This window comes from Pelecanus crispus, chromosome 1 (genome assembly GCF_030463565.1).
Source record: "Pelecanus crispus isolate bPelCri1 chromosome 1, bPelCri1.pri, whole genome shotgun sequence".
Classification (NCBI taxonomy): Eukaryota; Metazoa; Chordata; class Aves; order Pelecaniformes; family Pelecanidae; genus Pelecanus; species Pelecanus crispus.
This window is the reverse complement of record NC_134643.1, coordinates 97,917,180-97,934,863: the sequence shown is the minus strand read 5'-3', so window position 1 is coordinate 97,934,863 and position 17,684 is coordinate 97,917,180. Positions and strand designations below refer to the sequence as shown.

Genomic DNA, 17,684 nt, shown 5'->3' with positions numbered 1-17,684 from the left:
TTAGTTCTGTTTGTCAGTTTATAATTAGATACCTGCACTTAACAGAATTCTTCCAGCTGGATTTTTATAGCTTTGTCTCTTCTTTTTTAAACGTGAAAAATAATCGGTCTTAAAATAAAAGATTAAAAAAAAAGAAATTACCCTGGAAAGAGTCATCTATAAAAAGAGAAAATCCTTGCCAGGGGGATGCCACAGCAGCGAGCCCAAGCCACAGAAAGCCTAGTTGCAGGCTATCCTTTCCCGCAGCTACTCGGAGGTTAACCAGGGTCTGTAAGCAAACAGCTTAAAGAAGGAGCCCAGCTTAGTGCCTGGGTGTCTGGGGCTGTCCTGGGGACCGCCAGCCTAATGCCCTTCCAGCAGCCCCTCCCTCCCAAAGGCGATGCTAGGCAAACAGAGCCAGCCCTCGCCCTCGCCCCGCGCAGCAAGGAGCCCGCTGCGGGGACGGACTGGACCCAGACTGGGGCTCAGGGACATTGCAGAAGAGGGTGTTTCACTTCAGATGGGCGCGGAGCCATGTATATATAAACCCTGGAGCAGCAGCCCGGGAGGATTGTTAAGCACGCCCACACGTCGACTCACTTGGCAGCACGACGAGGTGCTGCCGGCCGTCCCGGCGGCTGAACCCCGGCGTACAGGAGCGCGGGAGCAATCTGCCCATGGGCTCCCGCCTGCTGCTGATGTTGATGCTGCTTCAGGCAGGTGAGTACCACCTCTCGGTCCCGCTCCCTCCCCATGCCTCCCTGCTTCCCGGGACAGCCTCTCCCCTTGCTGTCAGCTTTCCCTGCTTCACGTCAGGCACCTCGGTGTGGTTTGGCCAAGTGAGAAAAAAAAGTCACTGCTCGACTCTTTTCAGCTGTATAGCAAGGGGCTCAAGTGAGCTGTCTGCCCGCTTTGCTTCCCTGGTGGTTTACATAGCTGGGGCTCTATAAACATGGGACATTTTCTTTTTGGCTAGTTGTCTGCTATGAAGTTGTTGGCATCTGTGTTTCTTCATAGAAATACCCTCTTTTTATACCAGTGACCGTGGTGTAAACAGTTTTCAATTCATCTGAATTTAAAATAATAAAAAAAAAAAGCCTGTTAAAAAAAGCCATAAATGTCTGCTAACATAAAGCCCCTACACACAGAGGCAACAAAACACTAAACCGGCAGGTCTGAGGTTATACCTGCAGCACGGTTTTAAAATAAAAACCAAAACCTTGCCTTAATCTACAGCAAAGGCCGCCCGTTTAGGCAGGAAATAGAAAGTGTAAGTTGTTAGATCCACCTCCACTCACCTCCCTGCAGGTATGTTGTCTGCTAAGGTGCCCCGTTAGTAGTGTAACTAATGATTGGACATGCTCCTAATGGGACATGTGGCTAAACGCAGGCTGCTGTGGAGACTCAGACTTTTTCAGGGCTTTCCCAGCTGCATTGGCTTGGCTGCCCAGCATAGAAAAAGCAACTTCAGTTCTTGGTCAAGTTACTAGCTGTGCCCCTGAATACTGAAACGTACTTGCTGGGGCTGACCTCTCAGCTGCAGTGACCCGCCGTCGGCTCAAAACCCAGCCAGCTTTCAAAGGACAAAACAGGAACATCAGAGGCTGCCTGGATGCCCGCATCATTTCAAGCTCTTGCAGAGCATGCAGCCCTAAGCACGCTAATTGAGTCTTTTGGACTCAATTCCCTTTGCGGCTTTCTCTCCAATTGCATGAGCAGCTCTGCACTGTAATTACAGTTCCTTGATCCTCAGAGATATCCCCGAAAGAAGAATGGCCTTTCTTCTTCTGGGTGAGGTGCAGTTACCTTACACCAACCTCAGCTGTTTTAAGCCAGTGGCCAGCAGACCAAGTCCAGCAGTCCTGGCTTAAGAGGTCAGCGAAAGACAGCTAAAAAAAAATACAAGCTGCTCATCAGGAGGCCTGAATGCCTACAAAGAAGTTTCTGTCTCCATCAGAACATTTTCAGGGTCTGCAAACTGCAACAGGTTGAAAAAGCGTGATTTTTAACCCAAAAATTCAGAGCAGCTCACTGCTTGTGATTTCCCCTGGGGTGCCTGAGAGCTGAGCCGCCTTCTAACTCCAGAGCCCCGCTGTTTAGACAAGGGAAATAGGTTGTCCCTTTAGTTTCGAATAACACCCGCCTAATGTGTTTTTAGCACGAAACCTGAACACTCAAGTAGTGTTTAGGTGAGCAGCACGGTTACTTTTTCAGGAATGTGCATTTAATCCCCGAGGAATGCCCCGGGAAGCATAAGAAGGCTGTACGAAACCCAGCCCTGGGACAGCCCGAGGCACCGATCGCAGGGGGAAAAATGGTGGAAGGCAGCACTCGTTCCTGCTGGGGACTCAGGCTGCAGAGAGGGAGCAAAGCCCTGCCTTGTCCTTCATGTGGAGAGACCCTCCTTGTCCTTGCTGGGGTTTGGATCAGGCTAGGAGGGTGAGCCAGTACAGGAGATGTGGGGAGAGGCCCAAGCAAGGGGATTAGAGGCTAGGTTTTAAAAGGAAAGCAACCGTTTTAATAATAGTATTGAGTCCTCGGGTGGTTTAGGGGATTAATTAGTCCATGTTTGCACAGCACTTTGAAGAGGTCAAGTGTGCTGCAGTAGCCAGGGGCAGGTGGCAAAGCGACTTCAGTGACGGTTTCTCAGCTCCCAGGCATCACCTCCCTCTCCATCCAAGCGTGCTGCAAAGCCCCCCAGTTGCAGCAGGCTTTTCTTTTCGGAGCGGCTGTGCATAAGTGGGACGAGCGGACGGGTTAGGCAGTCGGTCTGAGGGGTTTGATGCTACTGGTGAGTAGCTTTGCCATGCACAGCAGAGCAGCGCAAAGTGCACTTGGTCCTTCACTGTAAACCCAGGCAATAAATGCTCCTATCTGATGCTGTCGCTATCACTATCATTAACATGATAAGCATCAACGTTTGCATCTGAGCATCACAGTGGTTTGAGTATTAGGGGCAGGGTACTCGGTTTCTCTAGCAGTTACTGCAAGGCAGAATCTGTGGTTTCTAAAATGTTGCAAATTAACACCTGAAATCACAACACTGTTTGAAAGACTTTTAACTCAAAAAACCCCAGAACAGTTTGGGTGGCCATCCGCGCACTTCAGCTGACACAGAGCTCCTTTTTTTTCCAAATTAATGCAGCCTGCTTGATGTTACGACTTAAATGGAACGTAATAATGGAAGTGGATGTTAAGTGTTGCCAGCGCTTCCAAACACTCAAAAGAAAGCTGATACACAAACATCTTGGCTATTGTAGGCACTCTATCCTTGACAAAGTATACCTTACAGGCTCAGGGAGTTGTAGCTATCCCTCTACGCAAATTAATAGTACTGTCAGCTTTTTGCCATCTGAAGAATGGGTTAAAATATCCTGAATAGTAGGGGAAGCTTGGATAATATAAGACATCTTGGGCAACACAGAAACTTCATTTTTTTCCATAGAGCCCAGGTTAGGTCTGGTCGTGTGTTTCACGTCCCACTTGTGACTGCAGCATAGCTAGTAAGATTTCCCGGGTTTGTGAGCTCTGGGGTGCAGCGAAGCCCAGCTGGCTCTGTGTGGTGCTGGCACAGGTCCTGCAAAGCTTAACAGCTCGGGCTCCATGATGTGCAAAACTGGGCACATTGCTCCCAGGTGCAATATATCACATGCTAGTGCACCAGATCTAGTAGGTCTTGCTTGAATTGAGCTCCCTCTGCAGAAATAGCCTGCTTGGCTGAGGCCCCTGCAGAATCACCTTTGCAGGCTGAATGGCATGGCTAAGTAGATTCTCAAGGCTGCACCCAAACAACTGGTCAAAACTAAAAAAATCCCCCTTTAAAGGACTTTAAGAAAATCAGTGTCAGGCATGTTTAATCCTTGTGTGTACCCATGTCCTGTCTTTGCAGTTTGGAAAGGTGCTCTGGGAAAATCCCATTCACTGCACACCCGAGGAATCATCGAATTGGCAGGAGCCATAACGTGTGGCACAGGACGGTCCCCCTTGGCATATATTGGCTACGGATGCTACTGTGGACTGGGAGGACAAGGCTGGCCTAAAGATAAAACAGACTGGTAAGAAGAACCTCAACTGTGTGTCCAGAAGCAGTGCAGATCTCCCCACTCTTCCCTGTTCATACTCCTGTGACTCTATGGACTCTTTACTGCCTCATGGAGGGGGAACTTAGTATATATGAACAGCACTGGGCAACTGTGAGTGAGGACCCACGTATCACTTGGGGTTTGAATGAGGATGTAACCACCTTCCAGATGAGAGCAGAGCTCTTGGGACCTGGTACTCTGTGGGGTGGAGGGCAAAGGAGGAACCAGGGTATGATTTCATGAAATAGCTGCATGTTTATTCTTAGAGAGCAAACCCTGCCTGAAAAAAGGGGAGTGACCAAGGTATTTGGAGGGTTATTTCACCCAAGCCCTGAAAATGGGAGTGATGGGAATATCACTGTTTATCCTCTGGAAGAAATCCAGATCACTGCAAGGAGTAATCAAACCTGTTGCCTTCATTGCCTGTCAGTTCACACTGAATCAAAGAAGAACAACAGGGTAGAGCATGGTGTTATTTCCCCTCTTCTGTGTTAGTGGGGAAGATGCTGTGCTTGTTATTCCCAAGGCTAAAAGCAATGAGTCTAGGAGGTGTTGCAATCAAAGGTTTCTTTCTTGTACTTTGTGATAGCATACATGCAAATCTTGAGCATGGTGGACTCTTGCGTGCTCTGAGCCTGTTATTTGCAATCTTGTCTGGTTTTAAACCTCAAAGACAGAGCACACAAGTCTATCTCTTTATCTACAGTCAACAGTCCACGTGTTACCGATAAGCAAGTGCTGCTTTTAGCAGGGGTGAAGGCAGCATGGAGCTTACTGGGAAGGAAACCGAGCTTTCCAGAATACCCAGCTGTTGGAGACATTTCCCATTGCTACGAAACCAAACTCTGCTGAATTGGTAGGACAAAGGAAAAAAAGGAAGAAAAGATGCCAAGGTTAAAGGTCAACTCCTCTGTGGGCATAAAAGGGCAGGTGTGCCTTAAAACTAGTGGAGATGTCTTCATTAATGCAGTGAGATGTCTCACTCCCAAAGCCCTCTCTTCACGTCCCTGGTTTGTATCTATGAAACATTTCATCTATGAAACAGTCAATACGGGACTTACAAATAATGAATAACTGCCTACAAAGCACAGTTAGTCTACAAGCTTTCAGGTGTGGAGATTTCTTTTAATTTTCAGCAGTGTCTCTTGACCTGCTTATCACCATCTACAGAGGTGTCTGTAAATGTGTTTATTATTTTTGTTAGCCCTTTGCCAACTCTCATAATCAGGCCTTTAAAGTAAAACACAATTTCACTAATCTGGAGTACTTCTTTTACCGAAGGGCTGAGTGGAGTCACCTAAAAGCTCTTTTCCATAGAGGTGGAGTGACCCCCCAAGTTTAGGCAACTCTGGGAGATGCACATGGTCAGCAGTGCTGAAAAACAGACAGAGAGAGTAAAATATGGCCATGTGTTCATCAGCCAGTGTTTCTGCTGCCGTTTGATTTCCATGGGATGTGGATTTTATCCTAACAGCAGAAAATGAGACTGAAACTGGAAATGCCTCAAAATACCAGATAGTTTGTCAAAAGGAGTCTTGATCTGTTAAGTGCATTCATTATTATTCCTTAGCTGCAATGCTTGGCTGCAAAAAAAAAAAAGAAGAAAGGGTTTTAGTTACGTTCTTAGCTACGAAGAATCAGCCATGCCCCACTAGATTTAGCTCTAAAAATTTCCATTTTGTGTTTGCTAGAGGAATCTTCTGATACCTGTCACTGAGAACTATTGCAAAAATCAGTGTGGTTGAGCATCCCATGCCTGTCAAAGCGACCACATTATTTTCCATATTTGCCATTCTAAAAAAAGAAAGAAGCAGAGTGGCAAAACTACTGGCCTTGAGAGACAAACACTGTTTGAAATTACTCACTCCCTTGACGCTTCTAGGTTTGTTACTGAGACCCTTACAAAAGGAGTAATTTTCTTGTGAGTAATTTAGTCAATCTGTCTAGACAGGGCTAGAGTGCTTCTAAGCACCTCTCCTTTATTGGGGGGGGGGGGGGGGGGGGGGGGAAGCTGTCAAGTGGGTAATCCTTTTACAAGGTTTATTCCACACACTGGCTTTGATGTGGCCTTGTCAGTAATTACCTTTTCCCTTTTGTTCCACTCTCAGGGTCCCATCACTTCAAACATAATGGCATCTCTTCCGCATAAAGTCAATAGATTTGTTTCTCCTTCCCCTTTCTCTTTCCCTGGATTGCTGCAGCACCCATTTTGTAAAGCAGGACCTGAAGGTGCTCAGCATCTCCCTGAAAACACCAAATGCCGTGAAAGGCAGGGTGGCATATATGGCTCATCTAAGTCCTCGCAAACTCATAGGGAAGAGTAAGATTTCTCCTCAGTTGCTGAGTTAAAGCAAAACAAAAGGACACACAGCAGTGATGGTGCTGTTAATGTGACAAACACAATGTGACAAATTCTTACCTTAATGGCATTTGCTCAACGGCAGGGGTCTGGCCAGCTGATCCCTGTGGGCCAGCCGGAACTGTCTGTAGCCATTAGGGCTGTCTCATAGCCCAGACGTGATGAATAGGTTGCTTACTAACTAGATGACATGGTTGTATTTGTTTTCCATACCTGTTGACCAGTGCTCTGCCCATAGCGTTGACTGACTCTGCGTTGGTCTAACCAAGTGTTAGCAGGTTATTAAAAGTTTAACACCATGCTCTGACTCAGGTGTAGGAAAGGGCATTTCCAGACAGGACAGGACCATCAAAGGTAGCAAAGGAAAACGACAGGTTTTCTCACTCTTCCTTCCCTGGTAGTTCTTTCAGAGCACCTGAAAGAGATGCTTGTAATATATGAGCCAAAGTCTCGCTTTGTGTTGGTGTAAGCTACAAGTCACCCCACTGCAGTTATGGGTATCATCAGGAGGAGACGGTATAAGCGGAAGCAGAATTGTGCCCCAAATCCTGTGGTCCTGCAGAATTTATGCAATCCCCCTGATTTTGCCAAGCCATCTAAGGAGCAGCAAGTTCTGAGAGCTAGCTAGCACACCTCTCTAGTGCGCTTTTGGTTGTCCTTGCCTGATCCACAGACCATCTTTCACTCCCTCCAATATCTTTTCTCACTTTTCTCCTACCTCTTTTTCTGTTTGTTCCCTCTGGCTCTCCATGAAGAGCCATTTCATTGCCTTGGCCCACAGGTCCCTAACTCCTCCCTTTGCCCGTCTACCTTTGTGTTGTTCCTCCTCCCCACAGCCCTCCATCACTGACATTTTACTGATTTGACTACTGATTCACTCTTCAGACTTCACAAGCCTTATGATTTCTACAGCTGGCACTCTGCCTCAGCTCAGCCTGATTCCTGGCTCTCCACCATGGCCTCTTGTGCTCTGTGTCCCATATAGGAGACACCCATGATGGGCCTGCTCTGCCATCTACCTTCTTGAGGATGGATGAGGCTGTGCTGCAGCTTCAGGAATGTTAGCCAGGGTGCCCTGGGCTACAGCAGCTCCTCCAGATGACACATGCCCCAATTGTAGCTCAGTGCCATAGTCCATCCTAGTCATATCATATAGCACATTGTGTGGGGACTCATATGTTGGAGAAAGCTGAGACTTTCGCAGTTTCCACAAGGCTGCAAATTCTTCTCTCCTTTGGCCTTTGACTTCTAACCTCTTCAAGAGAAGCCCGGGAGTGAGGCGTTACTGGACCAACAAAGAGCTGACCCGCAGCCTGTTGCTGCTGTTGTGTCCAACAGAACTGGTTCCATGAGCTGAATAAGGTCTTCATAATTACAGAAATTGCTGTAACTCCTCATGGGAAAACTTCTAGATACATATATCCCCTAGGGCTTAGTCCCATTCTGAAGTCCTTTGAGGAGCTGGCATGGAGGGAGATACTAGTCTGCTACTGCTAACTTACATTTCTAAGTTTCACAATGCAGTGAGTAGTCTGGTCGTAATCATCACACAGGTTTCATCCTTGCAAGCTGAGGGGAAAAAAAAAAGGCATTTAGTTTGCAGATTCATCCGTGGGATGAAATTGCTACTTTAACTACTCATCAGGAGCTCAATCAGTAGGGAAAACACATTGGACTAAATTCAGCCTGTGTGTAATCACAGGGGTTACTTGAAGGCTGAATTTGATCTAACTGGTCTGAGTCTCTTGTCTCTTCCACATGATTCACCTGATCCAGTTCTAGTCATTTTATTAGAATTTGTGTCAGTGGTGGATCATCTTCTTTGCACTTCAGGAATTGTTTTATTTTTCCTGAGCTTTATTACCTCACGCAGCCCATCAGCTCTCATATCCATAAACCAATTTCTAAAAGGGCAAAATCCTCCTGCAGCAGAAGGTGATGAAGTCCATGATGTTCCTGAGCTCTTGGGTAAGGTACTGGCAGCTCCTGATGGGTGCCTGGAGAAGCCCAGCTTCCTGCACAAGGGACCTTTATCCTTCTTGCAAGGTTGTTCCACCTTTCCAGAGGGATATAATGACTTTTATTTTCAGGTACACTGGCCTCAGGCCTTGAAGACAACAATCAAGGTCTTCAGCTGGATTTGGTAATCTATGGGCAGCCAGCATAGCCATGTTCCCTTTTGGCCAGCTCATCAACCTCTTGAAGACATTCACACCTAGGACTCAAGAGCTTCTCTAAAAGCTGTCAAGCCTTCATTTATGCCTAAGATCAGCCTGCCTTAATGCTTCCCAATTAGTAGACTGGTTTCTCTGTAGTGTCCCCGTGATCTTGCAGGGACAGCTTCTGGAAATGCAGGGGATCACTCCTCTCTGGCCTGGCAACCTTGCTCAAACAACCTTTATTATCTGGCAGAGGACCTCTCTAAATGCTGAACCTTTTCTTGACATATTTTGAGTCACTAAACTACCAGAATAAAATTCAAGTGGGGTCAAGTTTTCCAATAAATTCTGAAGTAATTAATAGTGGAAAATATCTCACTGACTAGTCTGTAGGGCAGGTATCATCAGGTGAGCTAGTCACCCTCAGCTCCCTCTATGGTGAATGAAAAGCAATTGCACTTTCAAATGCAGTGTTTTTCACCTGTTGGCTCTCTGCAGTATGATAACATGAACTGTGCCCCAGACATGCATAAAGGCAGTATAGATCAATGCCTTAAATGTAGATGTTTATATTTAGGGATCTGAAGTTAACTGATATGAATCCCACCATTGAGGCTGATGAGCTTGTAGCCTCAGAAACTGGATGGGCCAAAGAGCACATGGCAGGTCCACATAAACTGAAGAGATGAAGCTGCTTGGTGATGCTGAGGAAGGCAAAAACCATCCTGACTCCAAATTCGGAGATGGGTCTAAGCCTAAGCCGGTGAGCCACAATCATGCACCTCACAGGAAGGCTTCAGCTCCCTTTCTGTGGGATTACCATATATTGACCACACCTGCATTTCTGACTGCAAAAGCTTGGAGGAAGAAGCACGGTGGTCATGGGAGCAAATATGCCATTAATGAGCTCCTGAGCCATGTGAGCTTTCAAAGAGATGCCAGGATGCTTGGTTCATCAACAGATGATTTACTGACAGGCTGGGGCAAACATTGTTGTCGTGAGCAATGTGTGAGTGGAGCACTCCTGGAGTACATGCAAACACCCTTGAGCAAAATGTGCAAGATGCAGGAGGACACCCAAACTCTACATTTTATTCTCTCCCAGGTGCTGCCACAGGCATGACTGCTGCTATGACAAGGCAGAGAAGGAAGGCTGCAACCCCAAGATGCAGCAGTACCAGTGGGTGTGTGAGCAGAACGCTGTGCAGTGTGGTAAGGAAATGCTCATTTGCGTTGAGTTCGTTTCGCTCCCTCCTCCACAGACACTAGGCTGACCAAAGAGCTTGGTGGGCCTCAGAGGTAGGTCTCGGTATGCTGAGCTGGTTTTAAAGCTGCTTTAGGCAACGTCCGTTCTCCTCCAAGCTCTCTTCCCATCCCTTGCCTGGATCGCTAGGCTTGCCAAGAGTCCCCAGCTGGAGCTGGGATGAATGACGGAGCCCCAGCACCACCCATCCCAGGTAACCTGAGTCCTCCCCAGGCTGAAGAGGGGGAGTGGGGCCATGCAGCCGACAAGTCATCTCAGTTTGGCAAGGATGCAGGTGTCTCTCTGGAGGCTCTCTGCCCACCCACATTAACTGCTCCTCACCATCACCTTCCCACAGCTGTGCAATGGTCTGCAGGGGTGATCCTCCCGTGGCAGTTTTGGCCCTCCCTCCAGCAGGACTGTTCACTTTTTTACTTACCATTATGTGCTACTAGAGAAGAGCCATGCTGTTACGCATGGCTGCAAGAAAGTTTAAATAGGACACCATCCCATGTCTCTGCTTCCTGTGGGGCTCCCCAAAGCCCTAGGGCTCCAGCAGGGATTTTGAAGCTTGCAGAATTGAATGCTCTTGAGTGCCGCAGGCATACCATGAGTGTAGGCTGTACTCAGCTCTACAGTTGGTACCCAGTCAAGAAGGTCTTGAATTGCAGTCACAGCCCATCAGTGGCTCGCACCAGTTTGTTTTGACATACACCAGATGACTTCAGTCTTAGAATTTGTCACTTCTATTTCTAAGTCTCCAAAACGTCCCTGATAGTAAAATCCATTGTAGAACACTTCAAAAGGTTGAAAAGAAACATGTGAGAATAAAACTTGTCCCCATAGCATCAAAGCTACTTGCTTGAACTTAAAAGACTATTTCTACCTTGTCAGAAGTCCATATTCTACAGGTGCAATCCTCAGCCTCTCCAGCAGCTGAAAATGTGCCAGCAGATACAGGATGTGGCACAACACATCTGCAGGTGCTCTCTTCCAAGTGCCAGGACAACCTATTAAATACAAAGTGCTGGCTAAGGAATCTATTGCTTTAATGTATAACTGCTCTCCCTCCCGCTTATCCATATTTCTATAGCTGGCTGATTTTTTCTGCTAGTTATTTTTATTTGAAAAAAAATCCTGTTTCTTTTTGCTGTGAAGGAACAATCCTAGTTGCCGATGTGAGACATATCATTCAGTCCCTGAGACATGTGCAAAGTATGTCCCATAAGAGTGCACTGGGCTGCAGTTGATCCAACCTGGCTAACAAGCACTAGTTAAACAAATGCCATTAAATCCTTAACTGATGTCCAGGCAAGGCCTGAGAAGCATACATCAACTGTTCTCTGCAAGCCCTCGGCAGGCTTCACTTCCCCTGACATCCCCCATGGGGAGGAACAATAGAAATGCATTCTGAAGGCAAATTTCCTACCCTAGGCTACAGCACAGCAGGTTTTACTGAGGTGTGAAGATATGTCTGATCCCATTCAGACAAAAGGGATGAAGAATTAAATTTCCAGGCATGCTTGGTGGGCCTAGGGTAACAATATCCAGAAACATTAGAAGCAGATCTGCTTGCACTGTCCTTTCTATGCAGGAGGAAGTAAATGCCTTTTGCCTGGCACTGTATCATAAACACAAATATTTTCAGGTAAATTAGATAAAAACTCATTTTACCTGGGATGACTTCTCCTTTTGCTGCTGTTAGGCAGTTTTGTTCATGGAATGAAAAAAACTGGCAAAACCATATTTTTCAGTCCAGGTATGCCATCACATGTAGGTGAATTCCATTCGATAAGTATCTGGAATATAGAAAAGGCTGTAAGTTGTGGGGACTGGTCAAAAAAATCATTCTGCTCTAACAGAAATGGCTGCCAAGCCAGACTCTTGCACTCACATTAGACTGACAGTTGTTGGCACAGCACAGGAAGAACTCAAGTTGCAGAGGGCAAGGAGGAAATCAGGCAGGACTGGTAGCTGAGAAAAAAATGGACTTATTGCTAAGTCCTCATTGGTGGGACCCTTGAAACACATTTTACTGGTAAATATGTGATTGTCTTCAGACAAGCTTAAGAAATATGGGCTCTTATTTACCAGATACAGGGTTGATCCAGCAAAGCCCAGTGAAATGTGGAAAGATTCCTGTACTCTTTGCAGTTGGTTTTGGAGCAAAGCCCAGGTGCACTGGCATGAAGTCACACTTTAAACTTTGCCCAGTGCAGGGTTCGGTGGGTGTTAGATAATCTATAGTAGCAGCCTCAAATAAACAAGGCACTGTGCTTTGAAATAATAGTCCAATGGCTGCATTTAAGCCACCTATAGGTGGGATGGGGTTCATTAAGCCAAAATCAGTCATTGGCAATGTAGCCACCTGAGCTAGTTGCTTTGATATTCCTTATGGTCCTTACCTAGTCCTATAATTGCATTATAAATAGTTCAATACGTATGATTTTGATCAGCTTCATTAGCTGCTGACTCATAAAAATCAGGTACCTGACCCTGCTGTGGAGTTCCTTGGCTCCTCTGCTGTAAGAGTAACTCACGGAGCACAAGTGAAGGATGCCTGGTGGGTGTTTCTATACCCTCAGGTTTCCAAATGTCCCTCCAGGAGACTCTTCCTTTCAAAGCAGCATTTTTTCTTTTGAAATTGGTCTGATTTGCAGAGGGAGGAGTTAAAAGGAAAGTTGACTAACTGAGGGAAAATGGAATATTTTTAGCTCAGGCTAAGCTAAAATAATTTTTGTTTTTATCTTCAGCCACTGAACTAAACCCCCATTGTTCATGCAGCTCTAGAAGCAGGGAGCACTCTGTGCTGGGCAAATTTTTATAAGTATTGTCAATTTACATTTAGCTGCTACTTTCTGATGCTCTTGGTCACAGTTAAGGTCAGACCTGTTGACAGAGACAGGACAGGGGAGGGTCAGATCCACACACAACATGACATGTTGGTACTTCTCTCTTCCTGCTCCCACAGCCTCTGTTCCCCACAAACTGTTTTATTAGGGAATTTTTCCTCTTAAAACTATTTCTTACCTTCATCCGATACAGAATCTCTCATTCTCTGCTTACATTTTCTTTTGCAGATAACCTGACAGACCGATGTGAAAAAATGGTGTGCCTGTGTGACCAAGAAGCAGCCAAGTGTTGGGGCGCAGCCCCGTACAACCCACACTTCATCCTCTGGCCAGACTTTTTATGTGGACAGACCCATCCCACCTGCCATTTCAGATATGGAGGGGCAGAATAGTCTTTTGGGGACCTTTCTTCTAACCCTTTGGATCTAGAAGGTGCTGGAATAAAATTTTACCTCCTTTACCAGAGCTAACAATGGTGTGAGAGAATTTCTATCAGGCCAGGGTTTATGAGGAGGAGAGGCAGGGTAAAATATATGCTGAAGGAAGGATCAGATCCTGCTCTGATCATTGCCTTTGCAGAAATGGAGGGTTTGCTCTGCAAGTGCAGTGAGAACACATTACCTGTCACCAAATGGCTTTTTTGTCCTTTTCACATTGCCTGACCTTCAGCTCCCACACATTTGCACAAGATCTGGAAAATATGTAGGGACTTCTGCTGGACTGGTTTGTAAAAAAAAAAAAAAAAAAAAAAAAAATCCATCTCTGTGAAAAGATACACTGGCCTTCAAAGAGCCAAGGCGTGCCAGTCTGGAAGTAGAGTGACCCACTTCATTTTCCTGGACCTTGCAGGAGGAGTGGGGACATCAAAGAGGGAGGATGCCTCCTTATTCCTTATTTGTGCTCAGAGGAGTTCTGCTTCCTACCAAACAGAAAAGCAGGGTCTGTCCCAGGGGAGGGCTCCATCCTTTCTTGCAGGGTGTGTGTTTCTTAGCTTATGTAGCCAGCTGTCTTATCGCTCATGTTCTTGCCTCACAGCACTGGGGACACTTTTGAGGCACATTCAAAGGTAAGCAGAGTTACACCAGGCTATTGCCGTTGCAAGGGTTTCTGACTTTTACGATCTGGCACACCCATACTTTGCAAAAGAACATATTGCTTACCTGCCACACATGCTTCAGAGCTGATATGGTGCTCTCCTATACAGGTATTGGCATATCCCCCGGTCACTGACCACCTGGGAATCAGTTATTGTCATGTCAGGAAACCGGGGCTGTGGATAACATTAGTCATGTAAGCAAATCTTTCATCTCTCCTTTTTTTTAAGGGTATTAGAGGTTTATATTGAAACACTACGTTTCCTTCTGGCACGAGTAAACCAAAATCCCGTTCTTCCAGCCAGGGGTAGCTATGTTCAAGTGGGCCGCCTTTGCCTCTTCATTACAAGCTTGCAGGCTGGAGCAAGCCAACAGGACAAGAGCCTCTATACCCAGAGGCGCAGACAGACGGGAGCCACTGTTGAACCCCCGGATGCAACACATTCGATTTCCTCGGGTAGGTGTTAGCAGCTGGAGAGCTGTGGGGGGCCTGGGTAGGTCAGGCTCCTTCTGCCTCTTCTGAAGCACAGCTTGGTACCTTGGAGTACCACCTTTAAAATAAGAAGTAATGGCAGGGAAAGACCCAAGGTACCTCATCAGAGTCTAGAGTCAGAGATACATGGTCAAACTAAGTGGTGTTTTGGCAGGTGATAATACAAATTTCTTTACAAAAGGCTGTTTTGCTCCTCGCTGCAGGAGGATGCTGAATATGCCACTGTGGCTGTCAAAGCTGCAGGAAAAAGAAACAGGCTAACAAAACCAAAAATGCCAAAGACAACATGTACTGAGGCGAAAGCTTTTATTCCATCTAGAGCTCCATTTTTGGCTTACTCGACATCAGAAGTTGTTCCACCTGTAGGCTTTGCATCTTCCAGAGACTCCTGTAATGCTGCACCTCAAGCTACACTGAGCGAGAAGGAAAGGAGAGAGAGCGATTGAGCAATACAGAGTTAGTACAACACAATAAACTCTTCCATGGCTTTCTGGCAAGTAAAGAAGTTGTCAACTCTGTTCATACAGGGGATTTGCAAAGGGATGATGCTGTGTGGGCAGCATCAGCCGAGGGGTGCGGGTGCGCTTCTCCGCAAGGGCTGGAAGAGCCTCCCCGGCAAGCCAGGGGCAGAGCTCCGGCCGTGTCCCTGTCCCTGTCCCCGCCACGCTGGCCATCAGGTGGCGGCAGCGCTCCAGTGAACGGCAAGAGCAGCTCTCCCCTCATCCCTGCAGGGCTGGGATTTTTCTTCCAGCAGGCCGAGCAAGATTTTTGAGAGCCGGGAGAAGAGGTGCAAACCGCAAGGCTCCCCACCGAAAGCAAAAAAGTCAGCTGAGCTCGGTCTGCAATGCAGACCGCGTCTTGGGTTGCACAAAACAGGAACTAAGCTTGTTTCAAAATCCAGCCTTTAGTGTCAGGCTACTCTAATGAGACCAGCTGACAGAGCTGGGAAAAACAGGAGAGCTTTCGGGTACATCAGTGTCTTCTCGGGTCATTTCTTCAGCTCATGTGTGGCGAAATCGTCTAGTTTTCCCAACCCAATCAGCTGATCTGATAAAAGATATTACTGGGCTTTACAAACCACTCCTCAAACATACACTTAGGTCATCATAGGCTTTCTGTACGTGAGCATTACAAGAATATGGATGTAAGCATGTAGTTGGTAGGAGGAAGAACCATCCTTCAGCATAAACCTAAAAGAACCGAAGGAGACCCAGGGCTTCGTTAAAAGAAGCAGCAGCATCACACTGAACAACTCTTTGCCGAAAGCGGCAATTAAAGAAGATCCTATTGTTTTGTTTATAGGTAACTCATTAGGCCCATGCATGAAGCTTTACTCAACAGAAACAAAGAACTATTTGAAAAAGAGATGGAATATAGAGCCAGCCCTGTTAGGGTTTCATCCACACTGCTTATTTCCTGAACTAGATGCCTTGTCTGACCAGAGGTAAGTAAATGGCTAATTCCTCCTTAAGTTAAAAAAAAGGAACCTTTGGAAATAGGCAATTGGGTTAATCTTTCTAGCAAGGGATTCCAGATTCTGGTTTGTGTTACTTACCTTGGCGAGAGCCTTGTCTCATGCAGAGGACGCACCTCCTCAGCTGTGGGGTTAAAACAATGATCAGAACCACCACGCCTCCAATACCAGCCGCCACAACCCCAATGATGGTTCCAATGGATTCTTCTATACCAAACAAGCCTGGGGGAAAAGGGGAAGTAGAGAGAGTAACATAAAATATTGTCCAGGTAAGCACATGCAATGCAGCCAGCACATTTTCTGCAGTGGCTGCAGAGGAAGCTACTTACTAGGATATCGATTATGCTGATGTCTTGTCTGACATGAAATCATGGGCTTCTACATGGGAGAGAGTGTATTGCACTATGGATTTATTGATTTTTTTCATTCCTTTGTAGGAAGCTGCTATGCTTTCTGGGGATTTAGGGATAGGACAACCCCAACTCCGCAGCAAACCCCCTTAACAGCTGGATGCTACTGGGATGGCAAAAGATGCTGCTGCGTTGTCCTGGTTTCAGCTGGGATAGAGTTAATTTTCTTCCTAGTAGCAGGCATAGTGCTGTGTTTTGGATTTAGTAGGAGAAGAATGCTGATAACACGCTGATGTTTTTAGTTGTTGCTGAGTACTGCTTATGCTAGTCAAGGACTTTTCAGCTTCCCATGCTCTGCCAGGTGCACAAGAAACTGGGAGGGGGCACAGCCAGAATAGTTGATCCAAACTGACCCAAGGGCTATTCCATACCATATGACGTCATGCTCAGTATATAAACTGGGGGGGGGGGGGGGTTGGCCAGGGAGCAGCAATCGGTGCTCGGGAACTGTCTGGGTATCGGTCGGCGGGTGGTGAGCAATTGCATTGTGCATCACTTGCTTTGTATATTATTATTACTATTATTATTATATTGTTATTATTATCATTGCTATTTTACTTTATTTCAATTATTAAACTGTTCTTATCTCAACCCAGGAGTGTTTCTCACTCTTACTCCTCCGATTCTCTCCCCCATCCCATCGGGGGGGTAGGGGGAGTGAGCGAGTGGCTGTGTGGTGCTTAGTTGCTGGCTGGGTCTAAACCACGACCGACATGCGTGAATTAATGGGACTCATGCCTGTATGCTTTATTTTCAAATGGAAAAAAATACTTAGACAATTTTGAGGAAGTTGTCAGTCTCCCTGTCTACCTTCAAAAGACACAGCACCAGAGGGTGGGCAGAGCTCCACTGAAGTCCTTTCTATGGTTTGATGCTCTTTGGGACTGTTACATGGCAGAGATGGGATAATGCTATTTTCTTTGTGATAAGACCATGTCGGCATTCTGGCTTTTTAATTTGTCAGGACTGAAGTATGAATCAGGAAGAGCCTTTGGTCAGGTGAGCACAGTAGAATGGACTGTTACAAGGGTTATGGGACGCAGCATGGAAAGCATCTGTCCTGTAGCGTTGAGGCTGCCAGAGTAGGAGGGTCTCTTTAGAGAGAGGTAACTGGCTGAGCAATGGTGCAAGACTGATCTGATCAGATTTTAAGTGACTGCCTTGCGCTCTTGGTAGTCATTTTGCCATGTGACTCACCCAGGAAGGGTAATAAAAGAATGGTTAAAAAGCCTTCCAGTTTTATCTATAATTACAGCACAATCAGGCATTCATTATATATCTCTGTGTGGTTGTATTTAAGCTTCACTAGAAAATTTGGACAATTTTGCTACCGTGTTCACACACAGATTTCCAAGCATCTGGCCACCCATTCACAGGAGTAGCTGCTATCTAGCCAAATGGATGGACATCCAGCAGCTCACCAGTAAACCAGCTGTAGGTCACCAATAAAAAAACCACACCCCTCCTCCCACATACAGAGAGGTATCCTGTAGCTTAAATCCACTTTGTGGGGCTGCTCATTTCATCAGGAAAGTGAGG

General features: G+C 46.4%; 1 protein-coding gene across 1 annotated transcript; it reads left to right on the top strand.

Annotated features, from left to right (window-relative positions):
- Nucleotides 1-656: 656 nt before the first annotated feature.
- Nucleotides 657-13,066, top strand: LOC104026404 (phospholipase A2). Its single transcript, XM_009490093.2, has 4 exons — nt 657-699; nt 3,869-4,034; nt 9,685-9,791; nt 12,903-13,066. The coding sequence occupies exons 1-4, from the start codon at nt 657-659 to the stop codon at nt 13,064-13,066; spliced, it is 480 nt and encodes a 159-aa protein (XP_009488368.1).
- The last annotated feature ends 4,618 nt before the right edge of the window (nt 13,067-17,684 follow it).

Excerpts from the sequence above, each read along its gene's own strand:
- LOC104026404 (XM_009490093.2), top strand. The coding sequence starts at position 657 with ATGGGCTCCCGCCTGCTGCTGATGTTGATGCTGCTTCAGGCAG. Across the intron at positions 700-3,868 it reads GTTGATGCTGCTTCAGGCAG|TTTGGAAAGGTGCTCTGGGA; the intron begins GTGAGTACCACC and ends CTGTCTTTGCAG. Across the intron at positions 4,035-9,684 it reads CCTAAAGATAAAACAGACTG|GTGCTGCCACAGGCATGACT; the intron begins GTAAGAAGAACC and ends ATTCTCTCCCAG.